The sequence below is a fragment of the Erpetoichthys calabaricus genome, chromosome 16 (genome assembly GCF_900747795.2).
Source record: "Erpetoichthys calabaricus chromosome 16, fErpCal1.3, whole genome shotgun sequence".
Lineage (NCBI taxonomy): Eukaryota > Metazoa > Chordata > Cladistia > Polypteriformes > Polypteridae > Erpetoichthys > Erpetoichthys calabaricus.
The window spans coordinates 46,426,922-46,446,311 of NC_041409.2; the positions used below are offsets into that span (position 1 = coordinate 46,426,922).

Genomic DNA, 19,390 nt, shown 5'->3' on the forward strand with positions numbered 1-19,390 from the left:
ATCGGCAAAGCCCTATTAGGCCGGCAAAACCCTATCATCACCTCCACGTGGTGCCGGCTGGATTCCAACCAACAGTGAAGGTCTTCGACATCAGGTGGAGCAACACACTGGCCGATGTATTCTCTGCTCACATCAAATGCAATGTCAAATCGAACTGGTTGTGATCAAGCTAGGGCATCCCACCCACCATCCTCCAGCGCTGGAGCGACTACTTCTTATGGATTTGCAATGAGGAATTTCCCCACCCACCAATCCAAATCGCCAAACTTGTCCCTGGACCTGTGCCTCCAATCACATGGAAGTTGAAGCCGCCATCAAGAAGATGAAAAATGGGAAAGCAACTGGCCCTGACGACATCCCCACGAAAGTGTGGAAGCTCCTTGGCCGCAGGGGCGTTCTGATCCTCACTACCCTCTTCAACCATATCATCCAAGATGGAGAAACCCCAGCACCTTGGATGACCAGCACGACAGTGCCCATCTGGAAAGGCAAGGGTGATGTGGCTGAGTGCTTGAATTACCGACTAATCCACCTCCTGTGCTGTGCCATGAAAATCTTTGAGCAAGTCATCGTTACCATTACCCCAAACCAATGTGGATTTGTAAAAGGGTGCGGCACAATGGATGTCATCCAGGCTGCCCAGAAGAAGAATAAGACGATCCACATGGTGTTCCTTGACTTGGAGAAGGCATTAAATAGGGTACCTCATGACCTTATCTGGTATGCCCTACGATCACATTGTAACAATTCGCCCGCACGCTGACACGAGATGATCGCTACCGCTAACCTGTCCTAAGTGACGGCAGATGATAAAAGGATAGGCCAATATCACACCCCAATAAATCTCCCGTATACCACTTATTCTACACTGTTCCCTAATGCCGACACATTTATAGCCCACAAAAAACTAATAGTCAATCTCTACCATCACATGAGGAATATATTACATAAGAAAACAAGAATACAATCCCTTACATATGCCCCCCCACCCTAAAAACCCTTATATGTGGTTCTACAAATATATACATATATATACAATAACAATATTCCTTCCCCCAGTTCCCCTTCCAGAAATTGTAAATAAGTCCACAGTTCTGCCCCCCTGATGCCAGCAGGCGAAACGAGGAGATCTGTCAATTGCGGACTCCTAGCAGCAAACAAAGCTTCGCCATAAAAGATATACAGTCAGTCTTGCGCCATGATACAATACAGTAAGTCCTTCGATATAGCTCACCCAAGTCCATAGGAAATAGCAGAACATTCAATTCCCTGATCAAAAGAATTACTTCCACACTTCTGACAGTACTGTAGGAGCTCCTGGACTTCGTCACATGGCCCGTACAGTAGCTGATCTGTTTTTTTCCAATTTTCTTTTCCCCTCCTCTCTTTAAAACAGCACACTATATGCAAATCACTCCCCAAAAAAAAAAGAAACCGGAAGTTCCACCTCTGGGGCACCGCTGTCAATCTCATGATGTAAGAACGATCCTCACAACACCCAATCAACAACAGAAAAACATTATATTCATGTGGCAGCACTACAACATGACGTCCCTGAAGCCTACGTTGACTGGGTCAAATTACTATACAGCAATGTTAGCAGTATCATTCGGTGTCCAGTGGGAGTCTCACCACCTTTCGCAATCAACGTTGCAGTCCACCAAGGATCTGTCCTTTTGCCACTCCTGTTTGTCTTATGCATGGACGTGGTAACCTCTAATCTCCAAACACCCCATCCATGGTTGCTCCTCTATGCCGACGACATATTTCTTGCTGATGAAGATCTGGAGTGGCTAACACAGCAGTGGAAGACTCACTTGGATGCCAATGTTATATGGCTTAACATCAAGAAGACTGAATACATGGAATGTGGTCTGCAGACCAACGGCACCATCAGCATTGGTGGCAAAGACCTGAAGAAGGTCACCAACTTCAAATATCTCTGCTCAGTCATCAGCAGCGATGGCAACCTGTTCCCTGACATCCGTGCAAAGATCAATGCTGTATGGTTGAAATAGTACAGGTCACCAGAGTCCTCTGTGACCTCCGCATGCCAAACCATCTTAAGTCCAAGATATACAAAACAGTGGTGCGTCCAGTTGCCCTTTATGGCTCAGAGTGCTGGACAGCTACTGCAAAGCACGAACAGGCCCTTAGTGTGATGGAAACACGGATGCTGCAGTGGTGCCTTGGTTTGACAAGATGGGACCATGTCATGAGCACTGATGTCTGGAAAAGGATGGGAGTTATACCAATCCTGGAAAAGATGCGTGAGGCAAGGCTATGATGGTATGGTCATGTCGCCCGCCGTGATGAGAACTCAGTGATCTGAATGGCACTGTGCCTGAGCCCCCAAGGCAGACACCCACGAGTGAGACCAAAAAAACGTTGTATGGGCCGGATCAAGGAAGACATGAAAATCAATGGTGTTTCCCCAGAGGACATCCTGGATCGTGCCAAATGGAGGAGACAAGAAGAACCTGCAATCGCATGGGACTAACGCTAGGAAGAAGAATAAAATAATAGAATACAGTAACATAGTCCGTCTTCAGAGGTGGTGCTATTTCTCTAAAATTATAAATAATAATGATAGTAATCCAAGAGTTTTATTCTCTACAATTGATCATTTGCTAAACCCGGGTCACTCGATGGAATGCCTCCAAAAAACTTCCAGTTAAACTTGTGAGGCCTTTGCTATATTTTTTAATCACAAAATTAAAAATATAATATAATATAATATAATATAATATAATATAATATAATATAATATAATATACAGTAATTCCTCCTCCATCGCGGGGGTTGCGTTCCAGAGCCACCCGCGAAATAAGAAAATCCGCGAAGTAGAAACCATATGTTTATATGGTTATTTTTATATTGTCATGCTTGGGTCACAGATTTGCGCAGAAACACAGGACGTTGTAGAGAGACAGGAACGTTATTCAAACACTGCAAACAAACATTTGTCTCTTTTTCAAAAATTTAAACTGTGCTCCATGACAAGACAGAGATGACAGTTCCGTCTCACAATTAAAAGAATGCAAACATATCTTCCTCTTCAAAGGAGTGCGCATCAGGAGCAGATAATGTCAGAGAGATAGAGGAAAGCAAACAAATCAATAGGGCTGTTTGGCTTTTAAGTATGCGAAGCACCACGGCACAAAGCTGTTGAAGGCGGCAGCTCACACCCCCTCAGTCAGGAGCAGAGAAAGAGAGAGAGAGAGAGATAGAGAGAGAAAAACAAACAATCGAAAATCAATACGTGCCCTTCGTGCTTTTAAGTATGCGAAGCACCGTGCAGCATGTCGCTTCACGAAGCAGCTGCACAGAAGGTAGCAACGTGAAGATAATCTTTCAGCATTTTTAGACAAGCGTCCATATCGTCTAGGTGTGCGAACAGCCCCCCTGCTCAATCCCCCTACATCAGGATCAGAGAAAGTCAGCGCAAGAGAGAGAGAGAGAAAAGTAAGTTGGGTTAGCTTCTCAGCCATCTGCCAATAGCGTCCCTTGTATGAAATCAACTTGGCAAACCAACTGAGGAAGCATGTACAAGAAATTAAAAGACCCATTGTCCGCAGAAATCCGCGAACCAGCAAAAAATCCGCAATATATATTTAAATATGCTTACATATAAAATCCGCGATAGAGTGAAGCCGCGAAAGGCGAAGCGCGATACAGCGAGGGATTACTGTAATATAATATAATATAATATAATATAATATAATATAATATAATATAATATAATATAATATAATATAAGGGCGGCACTGTGGCGCAGTGGGTAGCGCTGCTGCCTTGCACTTGGGAGACCTGGGGACCTGGGTTCGCTTCCCGGGTTCTCCCTGCGTGGAGTTTGCATGTTCTCCCCGTGTCTGCGTGGGTTTCCTCCGGGCGCTCCAGTTTCCTCCCACAGTCCAAAGACATGCTGGTTAGGTGGATTGGTGATTCTAAATTGGCCCTAGTGTGTGCTTGGTGTGTGGGTGTGTGTGTCCTGTGGTGGCCTGGCACCCTGCCCGGGATTGGGTCCTGCCTCGTGCCCTGTGTTGGCTGGGATTGGCTCCAGCAGACCCCTGTGACCCTGTGTTCGGATTCAGCGGGTTGGAAAATGGATGGATGGATAATATAATATGCCAATACTGATGCTCTGTGTAAGAAAGGACAGAGCCGGTTATACTTCCTTAGAAGGCTGGCGTCCTTCAACATCTGCAATAAGATGCTGCAGATATTCTATCAGACGGTTGTGGCGAGCGCCCTCTTCTACGCGGTGGTGTGCTGGGGAGGCAGCATAAAGAAGAGGGACGCCTCATGCCTGGACAAACTGGTGAGGAAGGCAGGCTCTATTGTAGGCATGGAGCTGAACAGCTTGAAATGTGTGGTAGAGCGATGGACGCTTAGCAGGCTCCTATCAATTATGGAGAATCCACTGCATCCACTAAACAGTGTCATCTCCAGACAGAAGAGCAGCTTCAGCGACAGACTGCTGTCACTGTCCTGCTCCACTGACAGACTGAGAAGATCGTTCCTCCCCCAAACTATGCGACTCTTCAATTCCACCCGGGGGAGGGAGGTAAACGTTAACATTATACAAAGTTATTGTCTGTTTTTACCTGCATTGTTATCACTTTTTAATTTAATATTTTCTTTATCAGTATGCTGCTGCTGGAGTATGTGAATTTCCCCTTGGGATTAACAAAGTATCTATCTATCTATCTATCTATCTATCTATCTATCTATCTATCTATCTATCTATCTATCTATCTATCTATCTATCTATCTATCTATCTATCTATCTATCTAATATAGTACATCCTCCCAATACTGATCCTAGGGCGGAGTGGTGGCTCTGAGGCTAGAGATCTGCACTGGCAATCGGAAGGTTGCCGGTTCGAATCCCATAAATGCCAATAGGGACTCTGCTCTGTTGGGCCCTTAAGCAAGGCCCTTAACCTGCAATTGCTGAGCGCTTTGAGTAGTGAGAAAAGCACTATATAAATGCAAAAAAATTATTATTATTATTGAACCCCGGTATTCCATTTTAAGCAAAATAAATACTTTCACCAGGATAGAGTTACCTGATTTAAAAAGATAATTTCTCAAATGAGACCCTCTACCTGTGTCCTTCACCCAATACCAACAAGTTTTTTCAAAGAAGTATTGATAGTGTTCTTGACATAGTAAATTCATCATTAGATATGGGGTCTTCTCAGACTGTCTTAAGACTGCTGTAGTTAAACCCCTGCTCAAGAAAAATAATCTCAACTCCTCTGTTTTTGAAAATTATACACCAATTTCTAACCTGCCTTTCTTAAGTAAAATCTTAGAAAAGGCAGTCATTATGCAGCTAAATGATAACTTGAATAAACATTCTATTCTTGATAAGTTTCAGTCAGGTTTTAGAACAAATCACAGTACAGAAACTGCGCTAGTTAAAATAGTAAATGACTTGCGGGTAAATGCAGACAGAGGCCGTTTATCTGTTCTCATCCTCCTAGATCTGAGTGTCACATTTGAAACCATTGATCACTATATTCTTATAAATTGCCTTAGTCAGTGTGTGGGCCTCTCTGGTAATGTCTTAAATTGGTCTGAGTCTTACTTAACAGGCAGAAAATTCTTTGTTAGTTGTGATAATACTTCAAAGACACATGATATTCTATATGGTGTTCCACAAGGCTCTATCCTGGGTCCTCTGCTCTTTTTGATCTCCATGCTTCCGTTAGTTCAGATTATCTCAGGGCATAACGTGATCTACCACAGCTATGCTGATGACACACAACTTTATTTATCAATAGTGCCTGATGACCCCGACTCTCTTAGTTCACTGACACAATGTCTTATTTGTGTTTCTGAATGGAGGAGTAGTCATTTTCTCAAACTAAATAAGGAGAAAACAGTAATCTTAGTGATTGGCAAAAATGGATATAATGAGGGTATTAGAAATTAACTTGATCCATTAGGCTTGAAAGTCAAGACAGAGGTAAAGAATTTAGGGGTAATTATTAACCTTGACCTAAATTTTAAATCACATATTAATCAGATCACTTTGACAGCATTTTTTTCACTTAAGAAATATAGCAAAAATTAGATCCCTTATAACTTTGCAAGATGCTGAGAAATTAGTTCACGCTTTTGTTTTTAGTCAACTAGATCACTGTAATACACTCCTCTCAGTTCCACCCAAAAAAGAAATCAATTGATTGCAGCGAGTGCAGAATGCAGCTGCCAGAATCTTAACTAAGAAAAGAAAATCTGAGCACATCTTGATGTCACTACATTTGTTATATGTGCCATTTAGAATTGACTTTAAAATACTGCTTATGGTTTACAAAGCCTTAAATAATCTTGCTCCATCCTATATATTGGAATACCTCTCGCCTTACACTCCAAATCGTACCCTTAGATCTTCAAATGAGTGTCTACTTATAATTCTAAGAGCTAAACTTTAAAAAAGTGGTGAGGCGGCCTTCTGCTGTTATGCACCTAAAATTTGGAATAGCTTACCAATAGAAATTTGCCAGGCTAATACGGTGGAGTACTTTAAAAAACTGCTGAAAACCCATTATTTTAAAATGGCTTTCTTATAGCTTCATTTTAGTGTAACCCTGATATTCTGCATATGCATTTAATTATCATTTTTATCATTGCTCCGCAATCCATACTAAACCCTACGTTCTCTGCTGTTCTTTTTCTGGTTTTCTGTGGTGGCGATCTGCACCACCACCACCTGATCAAAGCACCGTGATGGCCCTACATTGATGGATTGAAGGCCAGAGGTCCACATGACTATCATCATCTAATTCTTCCACATGAATCTTGAAAACCATGAGAACTTATTTAGATCATTTATGTTAGGTAGAATTCCCAGTCTTGTGGCTTTGGAACCCCTGCAGATTTTGTTTTTTTTTTCTCCAGCTCTCTGGAGTTTTTATTTTGTTTATTTTTTTCTGTCCTCCCTGGCCTTTGGACTGTAAAAACATAAAATGATGTAATTGAACAAAATGTATGTGTGTACAGAAAATAGGACAGAATGATGAAACTTGTTTGTGTTTTGCGTACGTGACAAAAAGCATATATACTTTCTGGAAGTTTTCTTTTGATGATGAGTGTGACAAGAAAATATACCTTTAGGGTAATGACTTTACAAAATTGGAAAAAATACAATGAGTCAGGACGCTATTTTTATTGCTTACGTGGTCAACGATCAGGAGATTAGAAAGGTATAAAAGAGCAAGGACATCTGCGCTCGAGGCAGATGAAGCGCGGTGTCCTAGGACTGTGTTTCTCTGTCATTTTACCCTTGCCTGGTATGTATCAATAAAAGGTTTTGACTAATTTTAATTTTCTTCTCTGTCTTCAGTCACAAAAGTGTCCACAGTTTTTGGCGCCCGGACGTGGGGCAGGAGACGGCCGGTCGACTCCTCCAGCGAGACCATTTCAGTGATCCGTCTTACCAGCGGACTGCCGTCAACTTGAGTACTCCGGCAGCAGAGCATGCAGCTCCGGCAAAAGTTAGGACTGCCCTGTCCTGAAACAGTTCTTGCGTGAGGAGTCCCTGGTCTCCTCTTTGCTACATCCACAGTGACTGAACAGATTTCCAGACAGAGCTTGCACACTTCCAGGCTGGGGTAAGCACCGGGGGATTTCCGAACATTTTTTATTTTCTAAATAACGGGAGGGCGAGTTTCCTGTTGACCGTCTAGTCATACTCATATCTCAACGGGTTGCTTAAGGTGATGGAGACTTGACCCAAGCAGTTTGACGCATACGAAAGGTCTGACGAAAGGATACTGGCCTCACCCATATCCTAGACTCGGCTGGACGTATTGATGTAGTATTCTGCTGAACCGAATCGGACACGAAGTCACCTGAGCTGGAATCCGGGGATGTGAGCGGACAGGCTAACGGGACGAGTAACGGGGTGGTATGGAAATATAAACCGGAAAAGAGCACAGATTGCAGGATTGCTGTTAGGACGGAATGATATGTAGCGCTATGGAAGATATGTAGCGCTATGGAAAATAAATAAATCTACATACGGAATAAGCAACAATACCGTGTTCTCCTGGGAACTGGGACAGGACCGATAGTTAGGTGTCTCCCCTTGGGAAAAAGAAGGGAACAGTAAGGGAATAGTGAGTGGCACACTTAGTACCTCGCTGATTCATACGGACAAGGGATTAGGCGAATCAGTATATGTAGCGCTATGGAAGATATGTAGCGCTATGGAAAAATAGTTGGAAAATTAAATACAGAACCCGGGAGAGCAAGGGGACATAATGGGAACTTATAACAGTAAGCCTGTTAATCGCCGCACAGGGGGATCAAAATCATTAACGCTGGAAGAATTATTTTCGGAGGATCAACAGACGCCCCGTAAAAATGGGTCTCCTAGAAAATTAATAGAAAAGAAGACAGGTTTAGATTTCAAGAAGGCATGTAAGAAATGGAATAGACAGAGTGGTGGGCGTTGGCCGATAGAGGGGACAGGAGATGTAAGTGAAATACAGGAAACTAGGAAGATCCTGTGTAGGAATAAGCAGGGTTGTTGTAGTAGTGGACCGTATCGAATGGATATGTTCGATAGATGGGAATTAGTAATAAAAGACAGAAATTTAGAAGCAGTACAGAAACAGAATGAATTGTTGCGGGCAAATGAGGGAAAGGCTAAAAAGGAGAAAGAGGAATTACTAATTACATTACAGAAAGTTCAGACAGGCACTGAACCACAGGCAGATGGGAGGAAAAGGAAGAATAATCCAAATAAAGACCCCCATTTATCCTATTATTTTTTCCCCTCCTCAGTACCAACCTCAGGCACCTCCATTAAGTTTCCCCTGATGATTCCCCAGGCACAGATCACTATGACCCCTCAACCCATCGTGATGACCCACCCTGTACTAGACAAACCCCCGTCTCCAAATGCACTCGAAGTCACAAACCAGCTCCAACTTTTTTCTCTTCTGATCCTTCACCTTTACTTACTTGCCCTTCAATAGAAGTTCCCAATCCCCATTATAACCCTGCCCATCCAGCTGGACCCCAAAATCCCACAACAGTTATGATAAATCGGAATTGGGACATCCAAGAACTAAAAGATGTCGTGAATGCACTTCCAGATCCAAAGGAAGTAGGAGGACTAAAATTTGTTGAACAACTTGATCAGTTAGATAGCATGTATAAGCCTAATGCTGCTGAATGGACCCAGGTACTTCGTCGAAAGCTTGGGACCACATGGGCCACTGTTAGCAGGGGTGTCCGCAATGACGTTCCATGGGTATGGAACCCAACTTTAACTCGAGGAAAGGGGATAGGTGGAGAAGGCGAATTTAACCCACAATGGGAGGCGTTGAGACAAAATATTGCAGAAAAATATAAAAAAGGAACGGACTGGTCCCTTATTTCTGCTGCAAAACAAAAGAGAGACGAAACGGTTGATGAATGGGCACATAGGATTCAAGACCTTATGGCTAATCACTCGGGCTTGGGAAATGCTGATGACTGCACCCGAGCTGCAGTTCCACCTTTTGTTTCCGGTTTGCGCCTTGATATACAAAACAAGGTCCGCACTTCCTGTATTGAGTGGGAAAGTGCCACGTTTGATGAAGTCAAACGACATGCTGAACATGCCGAAAAACAAACTAAGCAGAAGGAATCGGACTCTCATGCCAAATTATTGGCAGCACAGATGAACTATTATACCAGGAATGCTCCTGACCAAGGTCGAGGATATGGCTTTAGAGGAAGGGGACGAGGACGAGGAAGAGGACGAGGTGGTTTTAGAGCTCCTCCTGTTGACCACACTAAGAATCCTTTTATTCCCTCTCCCTTAAATTCCAATGCTAATTCCTTCTCTTGCTACGTCTGTGGAGAAACTGGACATTTTCGTCGGGACTGCCCTTACAGACAGCAACAGCCTCCACCTCCCCTTATTCCACCTGTTTTTTCTGACACCCCTGACCAACAATACTGGCCATAGGAAAACGCTGGGACCTCCAGCCACTCTTTTCAACTACCTTTGCTCACCCATAATTCAGAGACTGATCCTTTACTGACATTGTTTGTTGATGGCACTGAGACTATTTTCTTAATCGACACTGGTGCCACTCGATCTACCCTCTCGCTGGCAAAGGTCCCTGCTTCGAACGAAACTGTTACTGTGCTTACTGCTTCTGGACAACCTCACCTTCTTCAAGTATCAAAACCTCTTCAAGTCCAGTCACGTCCTGGCGGACATACCTTGTTCAACCCCAAAAGTTGTTGTGTCAAATTACCCCTTACCCCAAACCCTCTTTTGCAGCATGAGATATTTCCCTACACACCATTCTCCTCAAAGCCCTACACTCTTTCTCCCCTTGTCTTTTTCCCAATTTACAGGCCCCTGACATTTTACACTGTACTGCCCAATACTTCCCTATAGAAGCAGACACCCCCTGGCTAGAATCTTTCCTTACTTCTGGTACTTGCCCCGAAACCCTTCACATCTACTGTGTTTTTATTTCATCCACAAAGGCAGCTGCTTCTGTTATCTTGGCAGCATAGTGCCTCATATTTCCTTAGCTAAATCACACACTGTTAAATGGGGGGAAATAGGACCATGGGTGGAAAAATGCCTTGAAAGAACAGACTGGTTACAAGTTACTCCAGGTATTTTTGATACTCCTGACCATTTAATAACTAAAGTGGTGTTTCAAACTGATTTTTTAGCTACATCGCGCTTGGTGCCGTCCTTCCTCTTTTGCTTGTTCATTACAAACCACTTTCCCTTCTTGGCTCTCTATGCTCCCTGATTCACTATGGTCCCAGGGAAAGAATGATTATGGAAGGATAGCCCATTGTGAGCCTCTGGTGATCCACCCGAAATCCTCCTTCCGCCCGCACCGTGCCCAATATCCTCTGTCTCCCGAAGCAGAGGCTGGCATCTCCGCCGTACATTCCGATCTTGTCAAACGCGGTACCGCCGTTGGACATGGACCGTCATGCCTCAGGGATACACTGAAGCCCCTTGTGTTTATGGATAAGCTCTTGCCCAAAATTTAGAAGGCTTTTGGCCGGAAGTAGTACATTGATACAGTATGTAGATGGAAATAATATGTAGCGCTACGGAAGAAAATTGTACAATAGATACTCAGAAATTGTTGCTGTTTCTGGGGGACAATGGCCATAAAGTTTCTAAAGTTAAGCTGCAGCTAATCAAAACAACTGTAAAATATCTAGGTCATGACATTACGTATGGAACAAGAGCTCTCTCTAGCGATCGCATTACAGCCATCCAAAATCTTCCTAGACCGGTCACAAAACAACAGGTTATGTCTGTTTTAGGTATTCTGGGCTACTGCAGACAGTGGGTTCTAAATTTTACTGAAAGAGCACAGCCGTTGCAACAATTGGCTAATACTCCTGGCATCCTCCTTTCTGGCCAGGTCCAATGGAATGAACTGGCTGAGAAGGCTCTCTGTAACCTCAAAACTGCTCTTCTATCTGCGCCCGCGCTAGGTTTGCCTGATCATTCTCGTCCATTCACTTTGTTCGTGGACGAAAAGCAGGGATTTATGAATGCAGTACTGACGCAACAACATGGAGATAAACAAAGACCGGTGGCTTATTTTTCTAAAAAAAACTGGATCCAGTGGCCGCAGCACTTCCTCCGTGTCTTCGTGCTGTGGCTGCAACAACAGAAGCTGTATTAGCAAGCACGGATGTAGTTCTCATGAGCCCCCTAACAGTTAAAGTGCCTCACGCTGTACATTCTATCCTAGTACAAGCCAAAACTTCACATCTCAACTAGTTACGCAGTGGTCCAAGGGGACCGCCTGCTGGAAGCAAATCGAATTTCATCAAGCTTAAGTGCACAAACAGCTGAACTCGTAGCACTCACTCGAGCATGTCAGCTGTCCGAAGGGAAGATCGTAACAATTTATACAGATTCCAGGTATGCTTTTGGAGTCTGCCATGATCATGGAGCACTATGGAAACTAAGGGGATTTAAGACCAGTACTGGCAAACCCATCCAACATCAGAAATTGATCGAATCCCTTTTAGAAGCCATAACCAAACCATCGAAGCTAGCGATTGTTAAATGATAGCTCACACAGGATCCTGTTAGCAAAGGAAATGAATTAGCTGACCACTTTGCTAAAGAGGCTGCATATAATAACACACCAATTTCTTTATTCCAACAGAGAAATGACCAGGACCCTGATAATCAAATTATTTCTTTACAGAGTGCAGCCACGGATATCGAAAGGAGAAAATGGTCCAAAGAAGGGTCCCTCTCTGATGGAGTCTGGACTCATAAACACACTAACAAACCTTTTCTCCCAAATGCCTCTTTCCCAGGAATGGCAAAAATCGCCCATGGCCTCGATCACGCAGGCAGAGATGCCATGGTTCGAGATGTTGAAAAACATTGGGAAGCTGTAGGTTTCTCTACATATGCAGAGCAATTTTGCAGATGCTGTGCAATATGTCAAAAGTTTAATGTGGGAAAAGGTACCCAGGTAAGTCCCGCCGTTACCCCTAATCCAATGGGTCCGTTTGAACACCTCCAAATGGATTTCATTGAACTAACCCCGTCTAAAGGGTACCGATATTGTCTTGTGATTGTCGATGTGTTCTCCCGATGAATAGAGGCTTTCCCTTCAAAACACAGCGATGCCAAAACAGTATCTAAAGCACTAATTAAAGAGATTATTCCAAGATGGGGTATCCCTCAAAAGTTACAAACAGATAATGGCACTCATTTTGTGAACTCCGTTATAAATGAATTAACCACCTGGCTCCAAATTAATGTGCACCATTATTGTAAATACCATCCCCAAAGCGGAGGCATCGTAGAACGATGCAATGGCACTTTAAAAGCTAAACTCGCAAAAATTTGTGAACAAACTAATTTATCATGGCCGGATGCACTACCCTTAGCTTTAATGGGACTAAGGGGACGGACACACCGACAACTGGGACTATCGCCGTTTGAGATTCTGACCGGACGTCCCATGCCCGTTGGCATGGTTGTAGGAAATGTGAATTTGCATACTGTGGACAATGATCTTCTCTCTAGTCTTGCAGGTTTGCGAACCTCGTTGAAGGAAATCCACCAGCAGGTTAATCAAGCCTGGAGGACCAGTCCCCTTTCTAAGGATTTACCAATTCCCTTGGGCACCTGGATCCTGGTTCGAGATACTCGAAGGAAACACTGGCATCAGCCTAGGTGGAGAGGACCATTCCAAATTCTTCTATCCACACCACACGCCGTGAAAGTTGAAGGACTGCCTGCCTGGATTCACGCCTCACATTGCAAGAGATGGCACCCTTGATTGCTGTGCTACTATGCTTTTCTTTTCCCTTGTCTACTGCCCTGGTCACCTTGACTTTCCCGTTAGGAATTACCACATCAGTGCAGTTTGATTTCTGCTCTATTATCAACTGTGGGACTGGTCGACAAGCCCAGTGGACCGGGTCTGACTGGGATCAGTGGTTTGCATCCTCCTTCGGATCCTGGGGACAATGGATAAGATCTGTTTTCATTTCTTTGGTTGTGGCATTTTGCCTCCTCCTCCTGGTTGGTTGTTGTATTATCCCTTTGTTTCACTATATAATATCTAAGTACTTTACCGCCTCTATGGAAAGGGCATATATGCTACACGAGGAGCACATGTCTCGTATAGCTTCTTCCATTTTCTCCTCCCCATCCCCTTTTTTCCCCCCTTCCCCTTCATCAACCATTTCAATTTAATTATTGCCCACATCATTTTGTTCAAAAAGGGAGGAGTGTAAAAACATAAAATGATGTAATTGAACAAAATGTATGTGTGTACAGAAAATAGGACAGAATGATGAAACTTGTTTGTGTTTTGCGTACGTGACAAAAAGCATGTATACTTTCTGGAAGTTTTCTTTTGATGATGAGTGTGACAAGAAAATATACCTTTAGGGTAATGACTTTACAAAATTGGAAAAAATACAATGAGTCAGGACGCTATTTTTATTGCTTACGTGGTCAACGATCAGGAGATTAGAAAGGTATAAAAGAGCAAGGACATCTGCGCTCGAGGCAGATGAAGCGCGGTGTCCTAGGACTGTGTTTCTCTGTCATTTTACCCTTGCCTGGTATGTATCAATAAAAGGTTTTGACTAATTTTAATTTTCTTCTCTGTCTTCAGTCACAAAAGTGTCCACAGGACCTTACTTTATTCTTTGTTACTTGGTATTGCCTAATTTTATTTTTATTCTTTTTTCTTTCTTCATCTTGTAAAGCACTTTGAGCTACATAATTTGTATGAAAATGTGCTATATAAATAAATGTTGTTGTTGTTGCCCCAGCACCCCTTTTGCTCTGAGAGGAGTCATCACTGCCAGACCTATACATTGAGACTTGGAGACAGGACAAATTGAGAATGTTATAGCAACATCTGTTTGAAAGACTGTCTCAGAAAAATATGCTATTGAGGGGTGCCATTTCAGAAAATAAGTAGGAATTGGGCTTTATTAGTAGTCTTTATTTATTGCTTTTAACGTTTTTCTTAAAAAAATTAAGAACCACTTAAGTTATTGCTAAAATTGCTTCTTAACTTCTATAATTATCTATTTAAACCAGCAGCTAAATGTGTGCCTTTTGATTATGGTGACATTCTATATATATATATATATATTTTAACTAAGACATTACCATAACATATACATATCATTTAAATTAATAAAATAAATTGCAAACTTAGATTAATGACAACATTCTGTGAAATTGAGAATATTATGATTATCTTTAAATTGGAATCTTTCCCAAAATTCCTATTTACTTTACGCTCGTGTATACAAATAATGCAATCTACCTATCCAAAAAAATGCACAACTTCTTTAGGAATGATATTTGCTAACTTTTAACACAAGTTTGAATGTATGTCCATTTGGGAGACGATCATAGTTTATGTTAAATCATCCATCCATCCATTTTCCAACCCGCTGAATCCAAACACAGGGTCACGTGGGTCTGCTGGAGCCAATTCCAGCCAACACAGGGCACAAGGCAGGAACCAATCCCGGGCAGGGTGCCAACCCACCGCAGGACACACACAAACACATCCACACACCAAGCACACACTAGGGCCAATTTAGAATCACCAATGCACTTAACCTGTAGGTCTTTGGACTGTGGGAAAAAACCAGAGCGCCCGGAGGAAACCCACGCAGACATGGGGAGAACATGCAAACTCCATGCAGGGAGGACCTGGGAAGCAAACCCGGGTCTTCTAACTGCGAGGCAGCAGCGCTACCACTGCGCCACCGTGCCGCCCTATGTTAAATCAGCTTTTAGCAAATCACTCAAGAGCTACAGTCCTGTTTCCATTTTGATTGTTTAATTTTATTACACTATGTCTGTCTCTTCTATGCTACAGTTTGAGGATTATTATTATTGGCAACATCATAACTATTGTTGTTTGTGTTATTGTTGGACTGTGTAGGTCGTCAGATGTTAAAACTGAAAAGCGCTAGTATGTGAAAATAATATAAAACACTGTAACACTATAATTACCTGATAAAATATTCTCTCCCCACAGCTGAATGAAGTTTAAAGAACACCATGAATCAGAATACAACTGATCTGGTAGACAGGAGGTGACTGAAAGCTACTTTTAATATTTGAGATAAGAGAAAGCTGGTGAACAACCTCACATGACAGAGAGTGATTCAGACCAATGAAGGAAGTCCTATAGGGGCAGTCAAGTTGTCTTTTTACTTATTTTCATTTTATTCTTTCTTTCCTCTAACAAAAATCTCTAGTGTTTCAGAAAAAACATTAAACAATAAAATGATTTAAAATGAAAAACAAAAAAATGTTCGGTCCTCAGCTTCATTTAGTACTTTGCTAAATCCTGACTAGTTGTTAGAAAGGTCCTTTCATCAGACTGGCCAGCCCAGCACTGACTCAGCTAAAGAATGGTCAGAAGGCAGCATATTAGCCAAGGTCTCCAGGAATGTGAACTATGTCCGACTTGCCTGAGTCTTTTTCTACAATATGGCCATGGTTCTTGATGGACTGATTTTTTTTTTTTACTTTTTTTATTCGATATACTTTGTTAATCTCCAAGGGGAATTTGTCATTTTGCATGACCTTTGGGGGTCAGAGTGCAGAGTCAGCCATTGTACAGCTCCCTTGATATTGTTGTTTTTATTTATGTTAATTAGATTCTAGTTTGTTTTTGAATTATTTGAAAAAGTCTGTATCCTTATAAGTATTCTGTACGGAAGCCGAGAGAGGACATGCTATATCGTTATTTTTAAAAAAATTGTTTTCACGAGATAACGGAATAATTTTATCGCGATCTCGAAGAAACGAAACTTAACCTTTGCTCCTGGCGGGCTTGCTATCATAAATCACAGTATCTGATGACAACGATAGTAACTAGAAACCTCCTGTGATACGTACAGAAATGTAAGTCTATTTGCATCATGCAATTTTGCAAAGTAATTGCAAAGTAATTAGATGAACTGTTGCATGTCTGCTTTGGTTTGCATTCTGACAAACTGCAGCGGCTAACAGAGACTGCGTTTTTATTCATTCAGCCACACCATGAATCCGTTCATCATTGCACTTAAAGAAAGAGGGATACCGGAGGAGAACCTACACCAAATGGCACAAGACAAGGTCAATTTTCAAACATCTCCATACTTTACGTTTGATTTTTATTAAGTTAACTAACTAAGTGACGGCTATACTTAAATGAATTTACCGTAAATCTATTATGGGAAATATGGTGAATAGCTCATAAAAAATTTGAACAGTGCTGAAAATCATGTGCTGAAAGTCATAACTACTGTCAGTTCCGTCTATGGACGGCAAACTGGGGCAGTAGTGCGTTCCTTCATTGAACGCCATGATTTCGAATTTTAGAACGCAAAGTGTCACCCGCCAGATGCATATGATGTGCGATAGCTTTTACAGTCTAGAGTCGTGATATCTCAAAGGCTGCAAAGAATTTTGAAAAAGCATTAGATAGAAATTATATTGTCTCAACATTCTCTAAGTTTGCTTCTTATGGGAGGAAAAAAGTCGAACAAAAGTTCAAATCTCTACAAAACGGTGAGTGATACAGAACAAAATGCATATGCAGCCCAAGCAAGGATATGTGAAAAATCCCTGGAAAGGTTTGTCAGGTAAAGCTTGACAGCTGTATGAGAGGAATGATAAAGACATTTTATATAATGATAATGTTATTGTTGTTATTATTATTATTATTATTATTAATAACAATAATAATAATAATAATAATAAAGTCATCATATGTATTATTTGATTAATGATCCTTTTCAGTCAACTATATCTGAAGTAGCATATACGACCAATAGATATTATCAGCCCCTTTCCATCTATCTTCCCTGGTGCTGCTCTTCACCTTTATTGTTCTAACTTTTGCCTGGATGTAAGCAGATAATCTGTATATTTCTGCAGTCATTCACATCAGCAATGGAGACAAGCCACGTACTTAAATCACAACCACATAGGCTTCACCACATGTAAACGTGTGATATGCCTCACAATCAGAATATAAAAAATATAGGAAAAAGGCAGACAACAGACAACAAAGAGTATGTTAAAAATCTGTAGTCAGATTCCTGGTGTCATATGAAAAAATAACAAAGAACCTGTACCAGAAAGCAAAGTATGTAGAAGAATTTTATCAAGAACTAGAGTGGAAAGCTGTTGCCCGAATCATGGCCTTTGGGTGGCAGAGATTTCAATACTTACCTGTTCAGCTTGCTCCACCATTTCTTTATGAAGCTCTTTCCATATCTTCATATACCTGCAATCTAATGGAGGCATTTTTCAACTACATTAGCCCCACTGAGAAGGATGCACTGACAGAGGCTTTGAGTGATTTCAGCCAAGCTGGTTTGGAAGAGCTTCTTACCATTCTGAGCAGTCATAACTGTACCTCTCTGCCAACAAAATAAAACTTGCTGACCTTGTTAAAAGAAATCGCACACAAGGAGATGGTCCAAGAGCCAGCATTTATAATAAAGTGCTGGTAGCCAGTCCTGAAAGCTATAGGAGAGTCTTTGAGTGGGAAGACACTGGAAAAGATCCTAGATGATCTTCAACCAAAGCCAAGAAACATCACAAAATTCATCCAGTTTCCAAAGTCAATGTCACCAATTGAGAGGACCACATCTCTTCACCTTCTAAGATTTGTCAGAGAGATTCATCAGAAGGAGATTGGACTGTTCCTTAGGTTTTGCACAGGGTCTGATCTTTTTCTGTCAAAGACCATTAATGTTACATTTAAGGACATGTCTGAATTTACTAGACGGCCAGTAGCCCATACTTGCAGTTGTGCCCTGGAAGCATGCAACTACAGCAGTTTCTCAGAATTCAGGTCAGAGTTTCTGTCTGTGTTAAAAAGTGGAATATGGGTCATGGATATGGTATAAAAAATTTTTGATCAATTGAAGACATCAGAATGGCCACATGATACTGCAGGGATGCAAGCCTATACATCAAATAAGGAGCACATATTATGCATTGCACTGTGCTACAGGTGTCTGAAATACAATTAACATACTGCTCCAAATGTTTTATAGTGGTTGCTGTCTTCCTGAAGTACTGTTTACACAGATCAGTTACATATGCATTCTGTTTTTTTTGTCATCACAACATGGTTCCCTCAACAAGAGTCAAACTACTAAATGTTTTTCTTCATAGTTCAACATAATGCTCTTTAATGCATTACTTTGTTACATATTGCATTTTGTTACCTGTACAGATCAAGCAAGTTGTTTTGTTTACACAAAAGTTATTGTTGAACAACATAAATGATGTAATTATTAAGTATTAATATAAAAATTCATCACAAAGATCACATGGATTTTGCCCATCTAATTTGCATTTGTATTTCCGTTGCTTGATGTTTGAATTTTGTACACATTTTTTTTCCAGAGGAACTGTTGGAAAATGAGTTTTAGTTTTTTTTAATGTACATTCATGTTTCACATTTAACAGCTTTTCTTTTCTGCAGGTCTATTGTGTGATATGATGTCATGTAATGAGGAAAACAAGATTTGAGGAGAATATATAGACAAGGAAAAACTCCCAAAAGAAAACCTTGTAGGGAAAAAATGGAAGAAACCTTGGGAAAGGCAGTTCAAAGAGAGACCCCTTTCCAGGTAGGTTGGGCGTGCAGTGGGTGTCAAAAGAAGGACTGTTACTGTTACCTGTAACCTCTTGCCTGTTACCTTTATTGTCAACTCTACAGGCCACCATGGCAGACTGCTTTGCTGAATCTTTAATTCAACTCAACTTACCACCAATACAAGGCTTCCAAGAAGTGTCCTTTGTACCCTTAAAGGACTATAGCTAAGGAACGATCAATCGAAGCATTGAGCTTGCTAATAGCAATTG

At 41.7% G+C, this 19,390-nt stretch overlaps 1 protein-coding gene across 1 annotated transcript; it reads left to right on the forward strand.

Moving 5' to 3' along the window:
* The first annotated feature begins 322 nt into the window (after positions 1-322).
* LOC114667054 (uncharacterized) lies at positions 323-2,018 on the forward strand. The gene is made up of 2 exons (XM_028822163.1): positions 323-737; positions 1,546-2,018. The coding sequence occupies exons 1-2, from the start codon at positions 323-325 to the stop codon at positions 2,016-2,018; spliced, it is 888 nt and encodes a 295-aa protein (XP_028677996.1).
* The last annotated feature ends 17,372 nt before the right edge of the window (positions 2,019-19,390 follow it).